Source organism: Hemibagrus wyckioides, linkage group LG18 (assembly GCF_019097595.1).
Source record: "Hemibagrus wyckioides isolate EC202008001 linkage group LG18, SWU_Hwy_1.0, whole genome shotgun sequence".
Lineage (NCBI taxonomy): Eukaryota > Metazoa > Chordata > Actinopteri > Siluriformes > Bagridae > Hemibagrus > Hemibagrus wyckioides.
The window spans coordinates 590,001-606,901 of record NC_080727.1 but is presented as its reverse complement, the minus strand read 5'-3'; the positions used below and the strand labels follow the sequence as shown (position 1 = coordinate 606,901).

The window sequence follows — 16,901 nt, the reverse complement described above, 5'->3', positions numbered from 1 at the left end:
GTGTGTTGGAGGTGTGTGTGTGTTTTGGAGGTGTGTGTGTGTGTGTTGGAGGTGTGTGTGTTTTGGAGGTGTGTGTGTTTGAGGTGTGTGTGTGTGTTGGAGGTGTGTGTGTTTGAGGTGTGTGTGTGTGTGTGTTGGAGGTGTGTGTGTGTCAGAGGTGTGTGTGTGTCGGAGGTGTGTGTGTTGGAGGTGTGTGTTTTGGAGGTGTGTGTGTGTTGGAGGTGTGTGTGTGTGTTGGAGGTGTGTGTGTGTTGGAGGTGTGTGTGTGTGTGTTGGAGGTGTGTGTGTGTGTGTGTTGGAGGTGTGTGTGTGTGTGTTGGAGGTGTGTGTGTGTGTTTTGGATGTGTGTGTGTGTTGGAGGTGTGTGTGTGTGTGTGTTGGAGGTGTGTGTGTGTGTGTTGGAGGTGTGTGTGTGTGTGTGTTGGAGGTGTGTGTGCTTGAGGTGTGTGTGTGTGTGTTGAAGGTGTGTTTCTTGTAGGTGTGTGTGTGTGTGTGTGTGTGTGTTGGATGTGTGTGTGTGTGTTTTGGAGGTGTGTGTTTGTTGAAGGTGTGTGTGTTGGAGGTGTGTTTGTGTTTTGGAGGTGTGTGTTTGTTGAAGGTGTGTGTGTTGGAGGTGTGTGTGTGTGTGTTGGAGGTGTGTGTGTGTTTTGGAGGTGTGTGTGTGTGTGTTGGAGGTGTGTGTGTTTTGGAGGTGTGTGTGTGTTTTGGAGGTGTGTGTGTGTGTGTTGGAGGTGTGTGTGTGTTTTGGAGGTGTGTGTGTGTGTGTTGGAGGTGTGTGTGTTTTGGAGGTGTGTGTGTTTGAGGTGTGTGTGTGTGTTGGAGGTGTGTGTGTTTGAGGTGTGTGTGTGTGTGTGTTGGAGGTGTGTGTGTGTCAGAGGTGTGTGTGTGTCAGAGGTGTGTGTGTTGGAGGTGTGTGTTTTGGAGGTGGGTGTGTGTTGGAGGTGTGTGTGTGTGTTGGAGGTGTGTGTGTGTTGGAGGTGTGTGTGTGTGTGTTGGAGGTGTGTGTGTATGTGTGTTGGAGGTGTGTGTGTGTGTGTTGGAGGTGTGTGTGTGTGTTTTGGATGTGTGTGTGTTTTGGAGGTGTGTGTGTGTGTGTGTTGGAGGTGTGTGTGTGTGTGTTGGAGGTGTGTGTGTGTGTGTTGGAGGTGTGTGTGCTTGAGGTGTGTGTGTGTGTGTGTGTTGAAGGTGTGTTTCTTGTAGGTGTGTGTGTGTGTGTGTGTGTGTGTTGGAGGTGTGTGTGTGTGTTTTGGAGGTGTGTGTTTGTTGAAGGTGTGTGTGTTGGAGGTGTGTTTGTGTTTTGGAGGTGTGTGTGTTGAAGGTGTGTGTGTTGGAGGTGTGTTTGTGTTTTGGAGGTGTGTGTTTGTTGAAGGTGTGTGTGTTGGAGGTGTGTTTGTGTTTTGGAGGTGTGTGTGTTGGAGGTGTGTGTGTTGGAGGTGTGTGTGTGTGTTGGAGGTGTGTGTTTTGGAGGTGTGTGTGTTGGAGATGTGTGTATTGGAGGTTTGTGTGTGTGTGTGTGTTGGAGGTGTGTGTGTGTGTGCTGAAGGTGTGTGTGTTAGAGGTGTGTGTTGGAGGTGTGTGTGTGTTGGAGGTATGTGTGTGTTGGGTGTGTGTGTGTGTGTGTTGGAGATGTGTGTGTTGGAGGTGTGTGTGTTGGAGGTATGTGTGTGTGTTGGAGGTGTGTGTGTTATAGGTCTGTGTGTTGGAGGTATGTGTGTGTTGGAGGTATGTGTGTTTGTGTTGGAGGTGTGTGTGTGTGTTGGAGGTGTGTGTGTTATAGGTCTGTGTGTTGGAGGTATGTGTGTGTTGGAGGTGTGTGTGTGTGTTGGAGATTTGTGTGCTGGAGGTATGTGTGTGTGTTGGAGGTGTGTGTGTGTGTGCTGGAGGTATGTGTGTGTGTTGGAGGTGTGTGTGTGTTGGAGGTGTGTGTGTGTATGTTAGAGGTGTGTGTGTGTGTTGGAGGTGTGTGTGTTTGTTGGAGGTGTGTGTGTGTGTTGGAGGTGTGTGTGTGTTGGAGGTGTGTGGGTGTGTGTGTGTGTTGGAGGTGTGTGTGTGTGTGTGTGTTGGAGGTGTGTGTGTGTGTGTGTGTTGGAGGTGTGTGTGTGTGTTGGAGGTGTGTGTGTGTTGGAGGTGTGTGTGTGTGTGTGTTGGAGGTGTGTGTGTGTTGGAGGTGTGTATGTGTGTGTGTTGGAGGTGTGTGTGTGTTGGAGGTGTGTGTGTGTGTGTTGGAGGTGTGTGTGTGTGTGTTGGAGGTGTGTGTGTGTTGGAGGTGTGTGTGTGTTGGAGGTGTGTGTGTGTGTGTTAGAGGTGTGTGTGTGTGTGTGTTGGAGTTGTGTGTGTGTTGGAGGTGTGTGTGTGTTGGAGGTGTGTGTGTGTGTGTGTGTTGGAGGTGTGTGTGTGTGTTGGAGGTGTGTGTGTGTGTGTGTGTGTTGGAGGTGTGTGTGTGTTGGAGGTGTGTGTGTGTGTGTTGGAGGTGTGTGTGTGTTGGAGGTGTGTGTGTGTGTGTTAGATGTGTGTTTGTGTTGGAGGTGTGTGTGTGTTGGAGGTGTGTGTGTTGGAGGTGTGTGTGTGTTGGAGGTGTGTTTGTGTTGGAGGTGTGTGTGTGTTGGAGGTGTGTGTGTGTGTTGGAGGTGTGTGTGTGTGTGTGTGTTGGAGGTGTGTGTGTGTGTGTGTGTTGGAGGTGTGTGTGTGTTGGAGGTGTGTGTGTGTGTGTGTGTGTTGGAGGTGTGTGTGTGTGTTGGAGGTGTTTTCTGTCTTTTCTATATAACTTTACACCCTTTTCCTAACTCATGAAATTCTGATGAAAGCTCTGTACTGTTCATTTTCAGCTGAAGTGGTTTCTTTTGTAAGTGTGTTAATATTCCACAGGTGATAATTATAACTTCATTACATCTTTATTAACTCTTTCATCTAGAGTTTAGAACAAAAAGTACTGACAGGAGGAAGATTACTGTTACTGATTTATTATTCAGTTAAAACATTTTCAACACACTGAATATATATATGTGTGTGTGTGTGTGTGTGTGTGTGTGTGTGCTCCACAGAAAAGCCGCATGTCATGCTAAATCAGGTGAACGGGTCTTTAATCTGTGTGTCCTCGGGTTATCCAGCACCAGCTGTTTCCTGGCTGCAGTGTGAGAAAGTCCACAACATGTAGGACCTTTACACCTCTGATCTTCTGCTGGACATAACAAAATTTATTTACTGATACAATATTAATAATATATATTTACTGTGTGTGTGTGTGTGCGTTTCAGATATGATGGCTGTGACAGAAACACATCATCTGTGGATTTACAGAGTGAAGAACACCTACTGCAGACACAGGATGATTTCCCTCCTCACACAGTGCTGAGTGTGTTACAGACTCGCCTCAACTACTCCGTGGTCGAGTGTGTGGCATTGAACGCAGTCGGAGTTGGGCGGAGCTTCATCACATTACCTCCACCACTGCTCTGTAAGACACACCGCTATATACTACTGTACTAATACTATACTGCTGTACTAATACTATACTATTGTACCAATACTATACTGCTGTACTAATACTATACTGCTGTACTAATACTATACTATTGTACCAATACTATACTGCTGTACTAATACTATACTATTGTACCAATACTATACTGCTGCTATACTACTGTACTAATACTATACTGCTGTACTAATACTATACTGCTGTACTAATACTATACTATTGTACCAATACTATACTGCTGCTATACTACTGTACTAATACTATACTGCTGTACTAATACTATACTATTGTACTAATACTATACTGCTGCTATACTACTGTACTAATACTATACTGCTGCTAAATATATATATGTACTAATACTATATGCTATGCTAACTATTATGCTAATGCTATACTATTGCTATGCTAATAGCTACTAATGCTATGCTGCTATGCTGTGCTAATGCTATGCCTTGTGCTAATGCTATGCTAATGCTGTATAATGCTATGCTAATAAGCTGTACTATTAGCTAATACTGCTAATATGCTAGCTAGCTAGCTGCTGCTGTGCTATGCTAACTTATTGCTAATGCTATGCTGATTGTTGTAATGACCCTTTATGCTAATGCTTAACTAGCTGTATATATTTGCTATCATAACTTAGCTGCTACTATGTGCTATGCTGTAACTGTGCTAGCTGTGCTGCTGTACTAGTACTGTGCTAGCAGCTTGTAACCTTGCTGTGCTGCATGTGCTGTGCTAATATGCTATGCACATCATGCATGCTGCTTGACGCTGTCACCTTGTGTAGCTGTGCTATGTCTGTTGCTGTGCTGTAGCTGAACTGGTGCTAATGCTGCTAGCAGCTTGGTATGTGCCATTGCTATGCTCAACTTGTGTGCTGTGCACATGCTGGTGTGTGCCCATTGCCTATAGCAAACATGCTGTCTACTAATACTGTGCTATGCTGAGCATTGCTGTGCTAATGCTGTTTTGCTGTGCTGTGCTGCTACTAACATTGCTGTGCAATGTAACTGCAGCTTGATTTATGCTATATAGCAACATTATAAATAGCTGTGCTATACTATTGTATAACGGTAGTATTAACTATAACATATATTCATATACTAATGCTATTGTGCTGATGCTTTATGCTAACTGATAGCTTTTACTAATGCTATATACTGTTGTTGCTGTGCTAATAGTAACATGTGCTATTATGCTAACTTGCTGTGCTAATGCTGTTGACATATTGGTATAATGCTAACATATGCTAACTTATACAATGCTGTGCTAATATTTTAGGCATTATAATGCTATACTGTTATTTAGCTAATGTATGCTACTGTACAACTTGTGCTTTAATGCCCAGCAACATTGTACTAATGCTATATAGCATTTAGCTGTGCACATGCTATACTTGTGCTAATGCTTTAATATAACTATTGCTAATGCAGTATTGTATACATTGCTAATGCTGTTATGTGCTGATAACATGCTAATAACTGCTGTGCTGTATTATGCTTAGCTGTGCTATATTACTGTAGTTGTGCTAATACTGTATAAGCTTAACATTGCTAATGCTATGCTGTAGCATTAGCTAATGCTATGCTGTTGTTGTGCTATAATGCTGTATGTTGTGCTGTGCTGGCGCTAACAACTAATAGCAACTGTTGCTATTGCTTTATGCTGTTGTACTGTGCTATGCTGTTAGCAACATGCTGCTGTTGCTGTGCTATTAACAACTTGTAGCTGTGCTATGCTGTAACCTTGTGCTAATGCTAATACTGTATTGTATAATGCTATGCACAATAGCAGCAACTTATGCTGCTAATGCTATGCTAACTTATTGCTGTGCTAATGCTATGCTATTGTTCCAATGCTATGCTTATTGCCAATGCATATACTATGTACTAAATGCTAATGCTGTATTGCCCTAAACACATACTATTGCTTCAATGCTATGCTGTATTGCTAATGCTATAACTAGCAGTAACATTGCTAATGCTATATGCTATTGTGTAATGCTTATGCTTAACACTTATGCTATTGTAGCTATAGCTAATATTGCTAATGTAACTGTGCTAATGCTATGCTATAATGTGAATTAATGCTATGCTACTTATGCTATTAGCATGCTATTGTCTTGATTGCTGTATGTATACCAATATATACTACTGTGCTGTGCTTTAATGCTGCTTATTTGCTATTAACTAATAACAAACTGTGCTAATGCTATGCTGTTGTGCCAATGCCCAGCTAGCAACATTGCTGTGCTATTAACATAGCAAGCTAGCTGTGCTATGCTGTTGTACCCAGATGCTGTGCTACATAGCGTATTTGTGCTATTAACATGCTGTTGCCCAGCCCGTGCTATGCTTAACCCCACGGCTAATGCTGTAACTGTGCTAGCATGTGCTGTAGCACATGCTGCTTGTAGCTGTGCTGTGCTGTGCATGCTGTTGACTTGACCTTGATAGCTGTATGGCAACATGTAGCAACGTATGCTCTGCTATTGCTGTGCTGCTGCTGCTGTGCTGTGCTATGCAGCTTATTGCTGTGCTATGCTGTTGACATGTGCTATGCTGCATTGCTGTGCTTTTATAGCTAATGCTGTGCTGTTGCTATGATACTATGCTGTTGTGCTAATATGATGCTATGCTGCTGTTGCTATGCTATGCTGTTGACCTTGATGCTGTATAGCAGCAATGCTGCTGTGCTGCTGTGCTAATGTGCTACCTTGCTAACGACTAATGCTGTTATACCTTGATTGGCCTTGACATGCCAACATTGTACTAATGCTATGCTGTTGTTGCCAATTGATGCTATGTAGCAACATGCTGCTGTGTTGCTATTAACTGTAGCTTATTGCTCAATGCTATGCTGTTGTTGTAGTAGCTATAGCAGCTGTAACATTAGCTGCTGTTGCTGTGCTGTGCTGGCGACGCTGTGCTATGCTGTTGTGCCAGTAATGCTGTAGCAGCGGTGCTGTGCTGTGCTGTTGCAATGCTATGTGCTGTAGCAACTGCTTATGCTGCTTAATGCTGTGCTGTACTGTTCCAGTAACTGTAGCTATGCGGTAGCAATTTGCTAATGCTATGGTGATTGTGCCACTATGCTGTAACCAACGCTATACTGCTGTGCTGTGCAATGCAACCATTGCTGTGCTATGCTGGATTGTGCTGTGCTGTACTCTTGTGCTATTAGTAGCATATGCCCATGTGCCGTGTGACTTTAACAGCGTGCTTGTGCTGTAGCTATGCTCTTGTGCTGTGCTATGCTGTTGTGCCCGTGCTATGTACTTTGTAGCAGCCAAACAGCATGCTGCTTGTGCTGTGCTGTAGCGCTGTAGCAGCTGTTTAGCTAATGCTGTTGCTGTTGTTGCAATACTGTGTGGGTTTGGCAACAGTAACAGCTGCTAGCTGTGCTTGTACCGTTGGTAAATGTGCTATGTAGCAGCGTAGCTGTGCTGTAACAGCGACAAGTTAACTGTAACAGCATTGCTGTGCCTTGTGCTGTATGGCAACATTGCTTGTGCTGTAGCAGCTGGCATGCTGCTTGCTGTGCTCAGTGCTTATTAGCTTTGCTTATTGCTAATGCTTTATTACCGCTGTGCGCAACTAATGTAGCTATTGCTCAACAGTAGCACAATGCTATGCTGCTGTGCTATTAACAATAACCTAACCATTGCTGTGCTATGCTTTTTATTGTATAGTATATTATACTTATGATGCTATGCTGCTGTACTACTAATGCTATGCTGTTATTGTAATGCTATATAACATTGCTAATGCTATGCTGTATATTACTAATGCTATGCTGCTGTGTGCTTAATGCTATGCTAGTGATATAATGCTATATGCTATGCCTATATTGCTAAATGCTATGCCAACAATCAACACTGTAGCTAATGCTATATAACAGCTACTATTTGCTAATGCTAATAGCAAGCCTGCTGTTGCTAATGCTGTAGCAGCAGTACTGTGTTGTGCTTGTTATGCTATACTGCTATGCTGTGCAATATTAACATGCTAATGCTTGTATTGCTAGTGCTCAATGCTGCCATTGCCTGTGCTAATGCTGTATGTACTGTTGTGCCAATGCTAGCTTGTAACATTGCTGTGCTATGCTGTTGTTGTATGCTATGCTGTAGCAACTAACATGCTGCTGTGCTAATGCTATGCCAGCTTATTGCTATTGCTATGCTGTTGGCCCATGTGCTGTAGCAACAATTGTAGCTGTGCTATGCTGTTGTGCTTGATGCACAATCAATAGCAACTTGTAGCTAATGCTATGCAGCATTGACGCTGATGCTGTGCTGTTGCACTTGTACCCAATTTGCTATGTAACATTTGCTGTGCTGTGCTAATTTGTTGACCCTATGTACTAATTGTGAACAGCAACAATGCTCTTTAACATTTGCTGTGCTATCAATAGCAGCGTGCTGTGCTGCCTGTTGTTGCTTGATGCTTAATTAGCAGCAACAGTGCTCTTGTCCCAGCTGTGCTGTAGCAACTTGACAGCTGATGCTATGCTGTTATACCTTGCTATGCTCAGCAATTGCTGTGCTATGCTGTTGTGAGCAGTATACAACATGCTGCTGTATGCTGTAATGCTATTGCTGTTGCTATTGCTATGCAACTGGCAATGCTGTAGCTGTGCTAGCTGCTTGTGCTAATACTATACATTATTAAATGCTATACTACTAATGCTATGCTGCTGTACTAATGCTATATATTATTACAATGCTATATAACTTAACTAATACTACTGTACTAATACTGTTTGTGTAATGCTATGCTGCTGTATAATACTATGCTATTGTATGATTCTATATAACAGCAGCAATGCTACTGTGTGCTAATGCTATACTGTTGTTGCTAATGCTATGCTGCTGTGCTAATGCTGTAACTAACTTGTAGCTATTATGCTGTGCTGTTGACTTGATACTGTAGCCTATAGCATTAACAGTGTGTGCTGTGCTATAAGCAACTTATTGCTGTGCTATACTGTTATTGTAATAGCTAACTAGCAGCTGTATTATAATGCTGTACTGTTGTGTAATGCTAATAGCTGTAGCTAGCTATGTGCTATTGCTAATGCATTGCTATTATTTACATGCTGTTGCTGTGTGCTATGCTAACCCAGTAGCTGTTAGCTATGCTGTGCTGTGCTGGTGTAGCAAGTGCACATGTGCTAACTTGCTAATAACAACTGTATTGCTATTAACTGTAGCAACTTATTGCTAAATGCTGTAGCAGCTAATTGTATGTGCTGTAGCAGCGACAGCTGTAACATAGCATGCTGTGCTAATGCTCAGCATGTAGCTGTGCTGTGCTAATGCTTGCTTGTGCTGTGCTATGCTGTTGTTATTTGCCTTTTTGCACATTTTGTAGTGTGCAGCCTTTAGCTGCTGTATTGCTGTGCTGTATGCTGCTGTGCTGTAGCTGTAGCAGCAGTAGCTTGTGCTGATGCCTGTACTGTGTATTCTTGTGCTATAATAGCAGCATTGCTGTGCTGCTAACAGCTTGGTAGCTGTGCTATGCTGTTGTGCTTGTGCTGTAGCAGCATTGCTAATACTATGCTGTGCTGCCAATGCTATGCTGTGCTAATGCTATATTGTTGATATGATGCTATATAACCCAACATACTACTGTCAACATGCTATTGCTATGCTGATTGCTACATGCTATGCTGTTGTAGCTAATGCTATGCTATTGTAGCTAATGCTATATGGCAACTTGTTAACTGTGCTAATGCTGTTGTTATAGTGCTATGCTGTAACAATGTGCTGTTATTAGCTAATATTAACTGTTGCTAATGCTATGTGCTAACATTGCTGATGCTATACTGTTGTTGTGTGTAAGTGCTATGTAACAGTACTAGCGGTGCTGATGCTGTGCTATGTGTATAATGCTATGTGCTGTAGGCGGTAGCTGTGCTAATGCTAAATGCTGTGTGTGATGCTATGTAGCTTGCATTTGCTGTGCTATGCTGTTGTTTGCGATGCTTTGTAGCAACCAGCAGTAGCTCTTGACGCTGGTGATGTGCTGTAGCTCTTAGTGTAATTGTGCTTCAATGCGCAACTGATGAAACTAAATGCTGTGCTGTTGTTGTGATGCTTTGTGTGCCCAGCAACATGCTGCTGTGCTGTGCTGTCTAGCCATTTAGCTGTGCTGTAGCTAATGCTATGTGCTTGTGCTAATAACAGCTGTGTAGCTAATGCGTAATGCTGTTGACCTTTGCCAATGCTGTATGCTTAGCTTGCTGCTAACTTATTTGCTGTGCTTTGTAGCAGCTGTGTGCTGATGCTTTAATGCTCAGCTTGACAGCTGTGCTAGTGCTGTAGCAGTATTCAGCCTGTTAGCTGTGCTGTATACTGTGTAGTTGTGCTGTGCTATGCAGCAACATGCTGGCCTGTAGCTGTGCTGTAACTGTGCTGTTGTAGCCTGTGCTGTAACAGCTGATGGCTGATTGTGCTATTGCTGCTGTACTTCCGCTGTGCTATGCTGTTGTGCTGTGCTACTATGCTTGGCGACATGCTCAGCAGGCTTGGTAGCTGCATGCTGTTGACTGATGACAGCGTATAATGCTGTACTGCTGTACTAATACTATGCTATTGTACTATGCAACATATACTACTGTACTGCTGCTTGTATATCTACTGTTATTATAATACTATACTGCTTGTATACTGTAGCACTAGCTATACTGCTGTACTAATACTATACTGCTGCTATACTACTGTATTAATACTATACTACCGTATTAATACTATACTGATGCCATACTACTACTCAAGTGTGACATCATGACAGTGTGTGACATCAGTTTCCTAACACAATTCTGTGTGTAGATGTTTCTCACCCTCAACCTGATCTCTGGACATCTCAGATTTTCCTCACCATCATCACAGCAACCTCAGTTACAGTTACACTGCTCTTCATTTTGTTGGGGGTTTGTGTGTACAGGTGTACACAGGTAACTATTATTATTAGTAGTAGTAGTAATATTAAAATGAAGCCTGTTGATCCAGCTCTGTGGTCTGATTGGTCAGTTGAGACACAATGTGTTCTGTTATCAGAAAATAATAAGTATTTAAAACTGATAAATGTTAGGAATGAATGAACTATGTCAGCCAATCAGAAGCCAGCATTTGTTTGTTTTATGATTAAAAAGCCGGACTGATATTTTCCGTCAGCTTAATTTTATCCCAGAAGATCAGAAAATTCTAACACTGTTTTACTCTTCCTTGGTTGAAGTGTGTGTGTGTTTTATTTACAGACACCGAAATATGAGATCCGGTGGAAAATCATTGAGGTGATTGATGGGAATAATTACACCTATATTGACCCCACACAGCTTCCCTACAACACGAAGTGGGAGTTTCCCCGAGACAGACTGACATTCGGTAACACACACTTCCTGTTTATCACATCACACACTTTCCTCAGACTGGCAGTTTATAATAATGAAACATTCAGATTGAAGATTTTTACATTTCATCCTTTATTTTTGCCTCTACCTCCCCTGTGCAGTGCAGTGTAGGAATGTTAATCTGCCCTCTAGAGGACATGTAGTGCACCACACACAGTAGAGAAACTAAGATGTGGAGATTTCTTGTCATTTATAATTTTAGTATAAAATGTATAGGATGCAGGGAATTCTGGGATATTTTCGGCTCTCACCCTGGGGTTGGTGTGATTATAGCAGAGTTGTGTTGTGTGTGCTGTGTAATTATAATATAGTCGTGCTGTGTGTGTGCTGTTGAGTGTGTGCTGTTGTGGTGTGTGATTATAACAGAGACTTGTTGTATGTGTGGTATTGTGTGTGTGGTGTTGTGTGTGTGGTGTTGTGTGTGTATGTGTGGTGTTGTGTGTGTGTGTGGTGTTGTGTGTATGTGTGGTGTTGTGTGTGTGTGTGGTGTTGTGTGTGTGGTGTTGTGTGTGTGTGTGTGGTGTTGTGTGTGTGCGTGGTGTTGTGTGTGTGTGTGGTGTGGTGTTGTGTGTATGTGTGGTGTTGTGTGTGTGTGTGGTGTTGTGTGTGTGGTGTGGTGTTGTGTGTATGTGTGGTGTTGTGTGTGTGTGGTGTTGTGTGTGTGGTGTTGTGTGTGTGTGTGGTGTTGTGTGTGTGTGTGTGTGGTGTTGTGTGTGTGGTGTGGTGTTGTGTGTATGTGTGGTGTTGTGTGTGTGGTGTTGTGTGTGTGGTGTGGTGTTGTGTGTGTGTGTGTGTGGTGTTGTGTGTGTGGTGTGGTGTTGTGTGTATGTGTGGTGTTGTGTGTGTGGTGTTGTGTGTGTGGTGTGGTGTTGTGTGTGGTGTGGTGTTGTGTGTGTGGTGTTGTGTGTGTGTGTGTGGTGTTGTGTGTGTGGTGTGGTGTTGTGTGTGGTGTGGTGTTGTGTGTATGTGTGGTGTTGTGTGTGTGGTGTTGTGTGTGTGTGTGGTGTTGTGTGTGTGGTGTTGTGTGTATGTGTGGTGTTGTGTGTGTGTGTGGTGTTGTGTGTATGTGTGGTGTTGTGTGTGTGTGTGGTGTTGTGTGTGTGGTGTTGTGTGTGTGTGTGTGGTGTTGTGTGTGTGCGTGGTGTTGTGTGTGTGTGTGGTGTGGTGTTGTGTGTATGTGTGGTGTTGTGTGTGTGTGTGGTGTTGTGTGTGTGGTGTGGTGTTGTGTGTATGTGTGGTGTTGTGTGTGTGTGGTGTTGTGTGTGTGGTGTTGTGTGTGTGTGTGGTGTTGTGTGTGTGTGTGTGTGGTGTTGTGTGTGTGGTGTGGTGTTGTGTGTATGTGTGGTGTTGTGTGTGTGGTGTTGTGTGTGTGGTGTGGTGTTGTGTGTGGTGTGGTGTTGTGTGTGTGGTGTTGTGTGTGTGTGTGTGGTGTTGTGTGTGTGGTGTGGTGTTGTGTGTGGTGTGGTGTTGTGTGTATGTGTGGTGTTGTGTGTGTGGTGTTGTGTGTGTGTGTGGTGTTGTGTGTGTGGTGTTGTGTGTATGTGTGGTGTTGTGTGTGTGTGTGGTGTTGTGTGTGTGTGGTGTGTGTATGTGTGGTGTTGTGTCTGTGTGTGGTGCTGTGTGTGTGTGTGGTGTTGTGTGTGTGGTGTGGTGTTGTGTGTATGTGTGGTGTTGTGTGTGTGGTGTTGTGTGTGTGTGTGGTGTGGTGTGGTGTTGTGTGTATGTGTGGTGTTGTGTGTGTGGTGTGGTGTTGTGTGTATGTGTGGTGTTGTGTGTGTGTGTGGTGTTGTGTGTGTGTGTGGTGTTGTGTGTGTGTATGTGTTGTGTGTATGTGTGGTGTTGTGTGTGTGGTGTTGTGTGTGTGTGTGGTGTTGTGTGTGTGTATGTGTGGTGTTGTGTGTGTGTGTGTGGTGTTGTGTGTATGTGTGGTGTTGTGTGTGTGGTGTGGTGTGGTGTTGTGTGTATGTGTGGTGTTGTGTGTGTGGTGTGGTGTTGTGTGTATGTGTGGTGTTGTGTGTATGTGTGGTGTTGTGTGTGTGTGTGGTGTTGTGTGTGTGTGTGGTGTGGTGTTGTGTGGTGTGGTGTTGTGTGTATGTGTGGTGTTGTGTGTGTGTGTGGTGTTGTGTGTGTGTGTGGTGTGGTGTTGTGTGTATGTGTGGTGTTGTGTGTGTGTGGTGTTGTGTGTGTGGTGTTGTGTGTATGTGTGGTGTTGTGTGTGTGTGGTGTTGTGTGTATGTGTGGTGTTGTGTCTGTGTGTGGTGTGGTGTTGTGTGTGTGGTGTTGTGTGTATGTGTGGTGTTGTGTGTGTGTGTGGTGTGGTGTTGTGTGTATGTGTGGTGTTGTGTGTGTGGTGTGGTGTTGTGTGTATGTGTGGTGTTGTGTGTGTGTGTATGTGTGGTGTTGTGTGTGTGTGTATGTGTGGTGTTGTGTGTGTGTGTGGTGTGGTGTTGTGTGTGTGTGTGGTGTGGTGTTGTGTGTGTGTGTGTATGTGTGGTGTTGTGTGTGTGTATGTGTGGTGTTGTGTGTGTGTGTGTGTGGTGTGGTGTTGTGTGTGTGGTGTGGTGTTGTGTGTGTGTGTGGTGTTGTGTGTGTGTGTGGTGTGGTGTTGTGTGTGTGTGTGGTGTTGTGTGTATGTGTGGTGTTGTGTGTGTATGTGTGGTGTTGTGTGTGTGTGTGGTGTGGTGTTGTGTGTATGTGTGGTGTTGTGTGTGTGTGTGGTGTGGTGTTGTGTGTGTGTGTGGTGTTGTGTGTGTGTGTGGTGTTGTGTGTGTGTATGTGTGGTGTTGTGTGTGTGTGTATGTGTGGTGTGGTGTTGTGTGTGTGGTGTGGTGTTGTGTGTGGTGTGGTGTTGTGTGTATGTGTGGTGTTGTGTGTGTGTGTGGTGTTGTGTGTGTGTATGTGTGGTGTTGTGTGTGTGTGTGGTGTGGTGTTGTGTGTATGTGTGGTGTTGTGTGTGTGTGTGGTGTGGTGTTGTGTGTGTGTATGTGTTGTGTTGTGTGTGGTGTGGTGTTGTGTGTGTGTGGTGTTGTGTGTGTGTATGTGTGGTGTTGTGTGTGGGTGTGGTGTGGTGTTGTGTGTATGTGTGGTGTTGTGTGTGTGTGTGGTGTGGTGTTGTGTGTGTGTATGTGTGGTGTTGTGTGTGTGTATGTGTGGTGTTGTGTGTGTGTGTGGTGTGGTGTTGTGTGTGTGTATGTGTGGTGTTGTGTGTGGTGTTGTGTGTATGTGTGGTGTTGTGTGTGTGTGGTGTGGTGTTGTGTGTGTGTATGTGTGTGTGTTGTGTGTGGTGTGGTGTTGTGTGTGTGTGTGGTGTTGTGTGTGTGTATGTGTGGTGTTGTGTGTGTGTGTGGTGTGGTGTTGTGTGTATGTGTGGTGTTGTGTGTGTGTGTGGTGTGGTGTTGTGTGTGTGTATGTGTGGTGTTGTGTGTGGTGTGGTGTTGTGTGTGTGTGTGGTGTGGTGTTGTGTGTGTGTATGTGTGGTGTTGTGTGTGGTGTGGTGTTGTGTGTATGTGTGGTGTTGTGTGTGTGTGTGGTGTGGTGTTGTGTGTATGTGTGGTGTTGTGTGTGTGTGTGTGTGGTGTGGTGTTGTGTGTGTATGTTTGGTGTTGTGTGTGGTGTGGTGTTGTGTGTGTGTGTGGTGTTGTGTGTATGTGTGGTGTTGTGTGTGTGTGTGGTGTGGTGTTGTGTGTATGTGTGGTGTTGTGTGTGTGTGTGGTGTGGTGTTGTGTGTGTGTATGTGTGGTGTTGTGTGTGGTGTGGTGTTGTGTGTGTGTGTGGTGCTGTGTGTGTGTATGTGTGGTGTTTTGTGTGTGTGTATGTGTGGTGTTGTGTGTGTGTGTTGTGTGTGTGTGTATGTGTGGTGTTGTGTGTGTGTGTATGTGTGGTGTTGTGTGTGTGTGTATGTGTGGTGTTGTGTGTGTTGTGTGGTGTTGTGTGTTTGTGACGCAGGTAAGGTCCTGGGCTCTGGAGCTTTCGGTAAAGTGGTGGAAGCGACGGCGTTGGGTCTGGAGAAGGACGATGATGTCACTCAGGTGGCCGTGAAAATGCTGAAGTGTGAGTGTCTTAAGGAGGAACATACACTGATGATGATGATGATGATGATGATGATGATGATGATCGTGATGATAATGGTGATGATGATGATGATGATGATGATGATGATGATAATGGTGATGATGATGATGATGATGATGATGATGATGATGATAATGGTGATGATGATGATGATGATGATGATGATGATGATGATGATGATGATAATGGTGATGATGATGATGATAATGGTGATGATGATGATGATGATGATGATGATGATGATGATAATGGTGATGATGATGATGATGATGATGATGATGATGATAATGGTGATGATGATGATGATGATGATGATGATGATGATGATGATGATAATGGTGATGATGATGATGATGATGATAATGGTGATGATGATGATGATGATGATGATGATGATGATAATGGTGATGATGATGATGATGATGATGATGATGATGATAATGGTGATGATGATGATGATGATGATGATGATGATGATGATGATAATGGTGATGATGATGATGATGATGATAATGGTGATGATGATGATGATGATGATAATGGTGATGATGATGATGTCTCCCTCACAAATATACACTCCTCAGAAGGAATTTCACTTTTTTTTGGTTTTGCTTCCTCTTTTTTTCTTCCTCTTTTCCTCCTCCTTCCTCTTCCCCTTTATTGTGATGAATTATTTCTATTATTATTTTTAATTATTATAAAAGCTCAGGATTTTTACTGTTTACTTTATACTTAATAACCTTTATTTAGTTTCTCAGTGAGGAAACCCTGTTCTCTTTAAATGTTTAAGGCATATCATATAAATCAGTTTGTTTGTTTGTTTGTTTGTTTGTTTGTTTGTGGTGACTGACACAGCTAGCGCTCACTTGGAGGAGAAAGAAGCTCTGATGTGTGAGTTGAAGATTCTGAGTCATCTCGGTTCTCACACCAACATCGTCAACCTGCTGGGAGCCTGCACACATGGGGGTAAGACACCTGTCTGTCTGTTTCGCTGTATCTTTGTCTGTCTGTCTGTTTTTCTGTCTACCTCTCTGTCTGTCTGTCTACTGTAATCTCTCTTGTAGTCTCTCTTGTCTGTCTGTCTGTCTCTGTCTGTCTCTCTGTCTGTCTCTCTCTCAGTCTGTCTCTCTGTCTCTCTCAGTCTGTCTGTCTGTCTCTCTCTCTGTCTCTCTCTCAGTCTGTCTCTCTGTCTCTCTCAGTCTGTCTGTCTGTCTCTCTCTCTGTCTCTCTCTCTGTCTCTCTCTCTGTCTGTCTCTGTAGGTATATAATTGAAATTTCAGAGCAAGAGAGGTTAATCAGAGCAGCTCTGAGATAATGAACAGTGAAGGTGATCAGCGTTGAATAGAGTTGCTAATTCTCCAGACTTCAGTATCATTAGAATGAAATGTTTATTTATGAAGATTTAACACTGAGTGTAAAGTGCAGTGCGGTGTGTGAGGTTTATCATCAGCAACTCAACAATCTGAGAATAAATCTGATGATCAATAAAAAGCCCTTAGAACTGAAGTGAAAGTGTGTTATTGTGTGTTTGTGTGTTGTTGTGTGTTGTGTGTTTCAGGTCCCGTGTTGTTAATCACAGAGTTCTGTAGTCACGGTGATCTGCTCAACTTCCTGCGCAGGAAAGCACCATCTTTTATTATCTCAGTGTTTCACACACAGCAGCTCTCAAACATCTACAGGAACCTGGTGGAGCAGCAGAACCACCAGATCAACAGGCATGGTTTCATCACGATACAACTGATAACACAATAAATAACACAACAAATAAATATAACACAAACAAATAACACAACAAATTACACAACAATTAAAAAATAACACAACAGCTTTAAGGATGTATTTATTAATTTATTGAGTAAACAGAGTCACTTTCATCATCAGTCTTAAAGTAAATAATTTGTTTGCGGTAACAGTTACATGGACATGCAGCAGG

General features: G+C 43.4%; 1 protein-coding gene across 2 annotated transcripts in view; it reads left to right on the top strand.

The window, feature by feature from the left end:
* The window catches only part of csf1rb (colony stimulating factor 1 receptor, b), a 36,639-nt gene that overhangs the window by 15,109 nt on the left and 4,629 nt on the right, over positions 1 to 16,901 (top strand). For both annotated transcript variants that reach the window (XM_058415916.1, XM_058415917.1), the window contains exons 7-14: positions 3,042 to 3,150; positions 3,255 to 3,454; positions 10,317 to 10,441; positions 10,745 to 10,871; positions 14,843 to 14,947; positions 15,824 to 15,934; positions 16,527 to 16,683; positions 16,882 to 16,901. The exon at positions 16,882 to 16,901 is cut by the window's right edge and continues 27 nt beyond it. In XM_058415916.1, coding sequence (XP_058271899.1) covers positions 3,042 to 3,150; positions 3,255 to 3,454; positions 10,317 to 10,441; positions 10,745 to 10,871; positions 14,843 to 14,947; positions 15,824 to 15,934; positions 16,527 to 16,683; positions 16,882 to 16,901 — 954 coding nt within the window. The remainder of the gene's footprint in view (positions 1 to 3,041; positions 3,151 to 3,254; positions 3,455 to 10,316; positions 10,442 to 10,744; positions 10,872 to 14,842; positions 14,948 to 15,823; positions 15,935 to 16,526; positions 16,684 to 16,881) is intronic.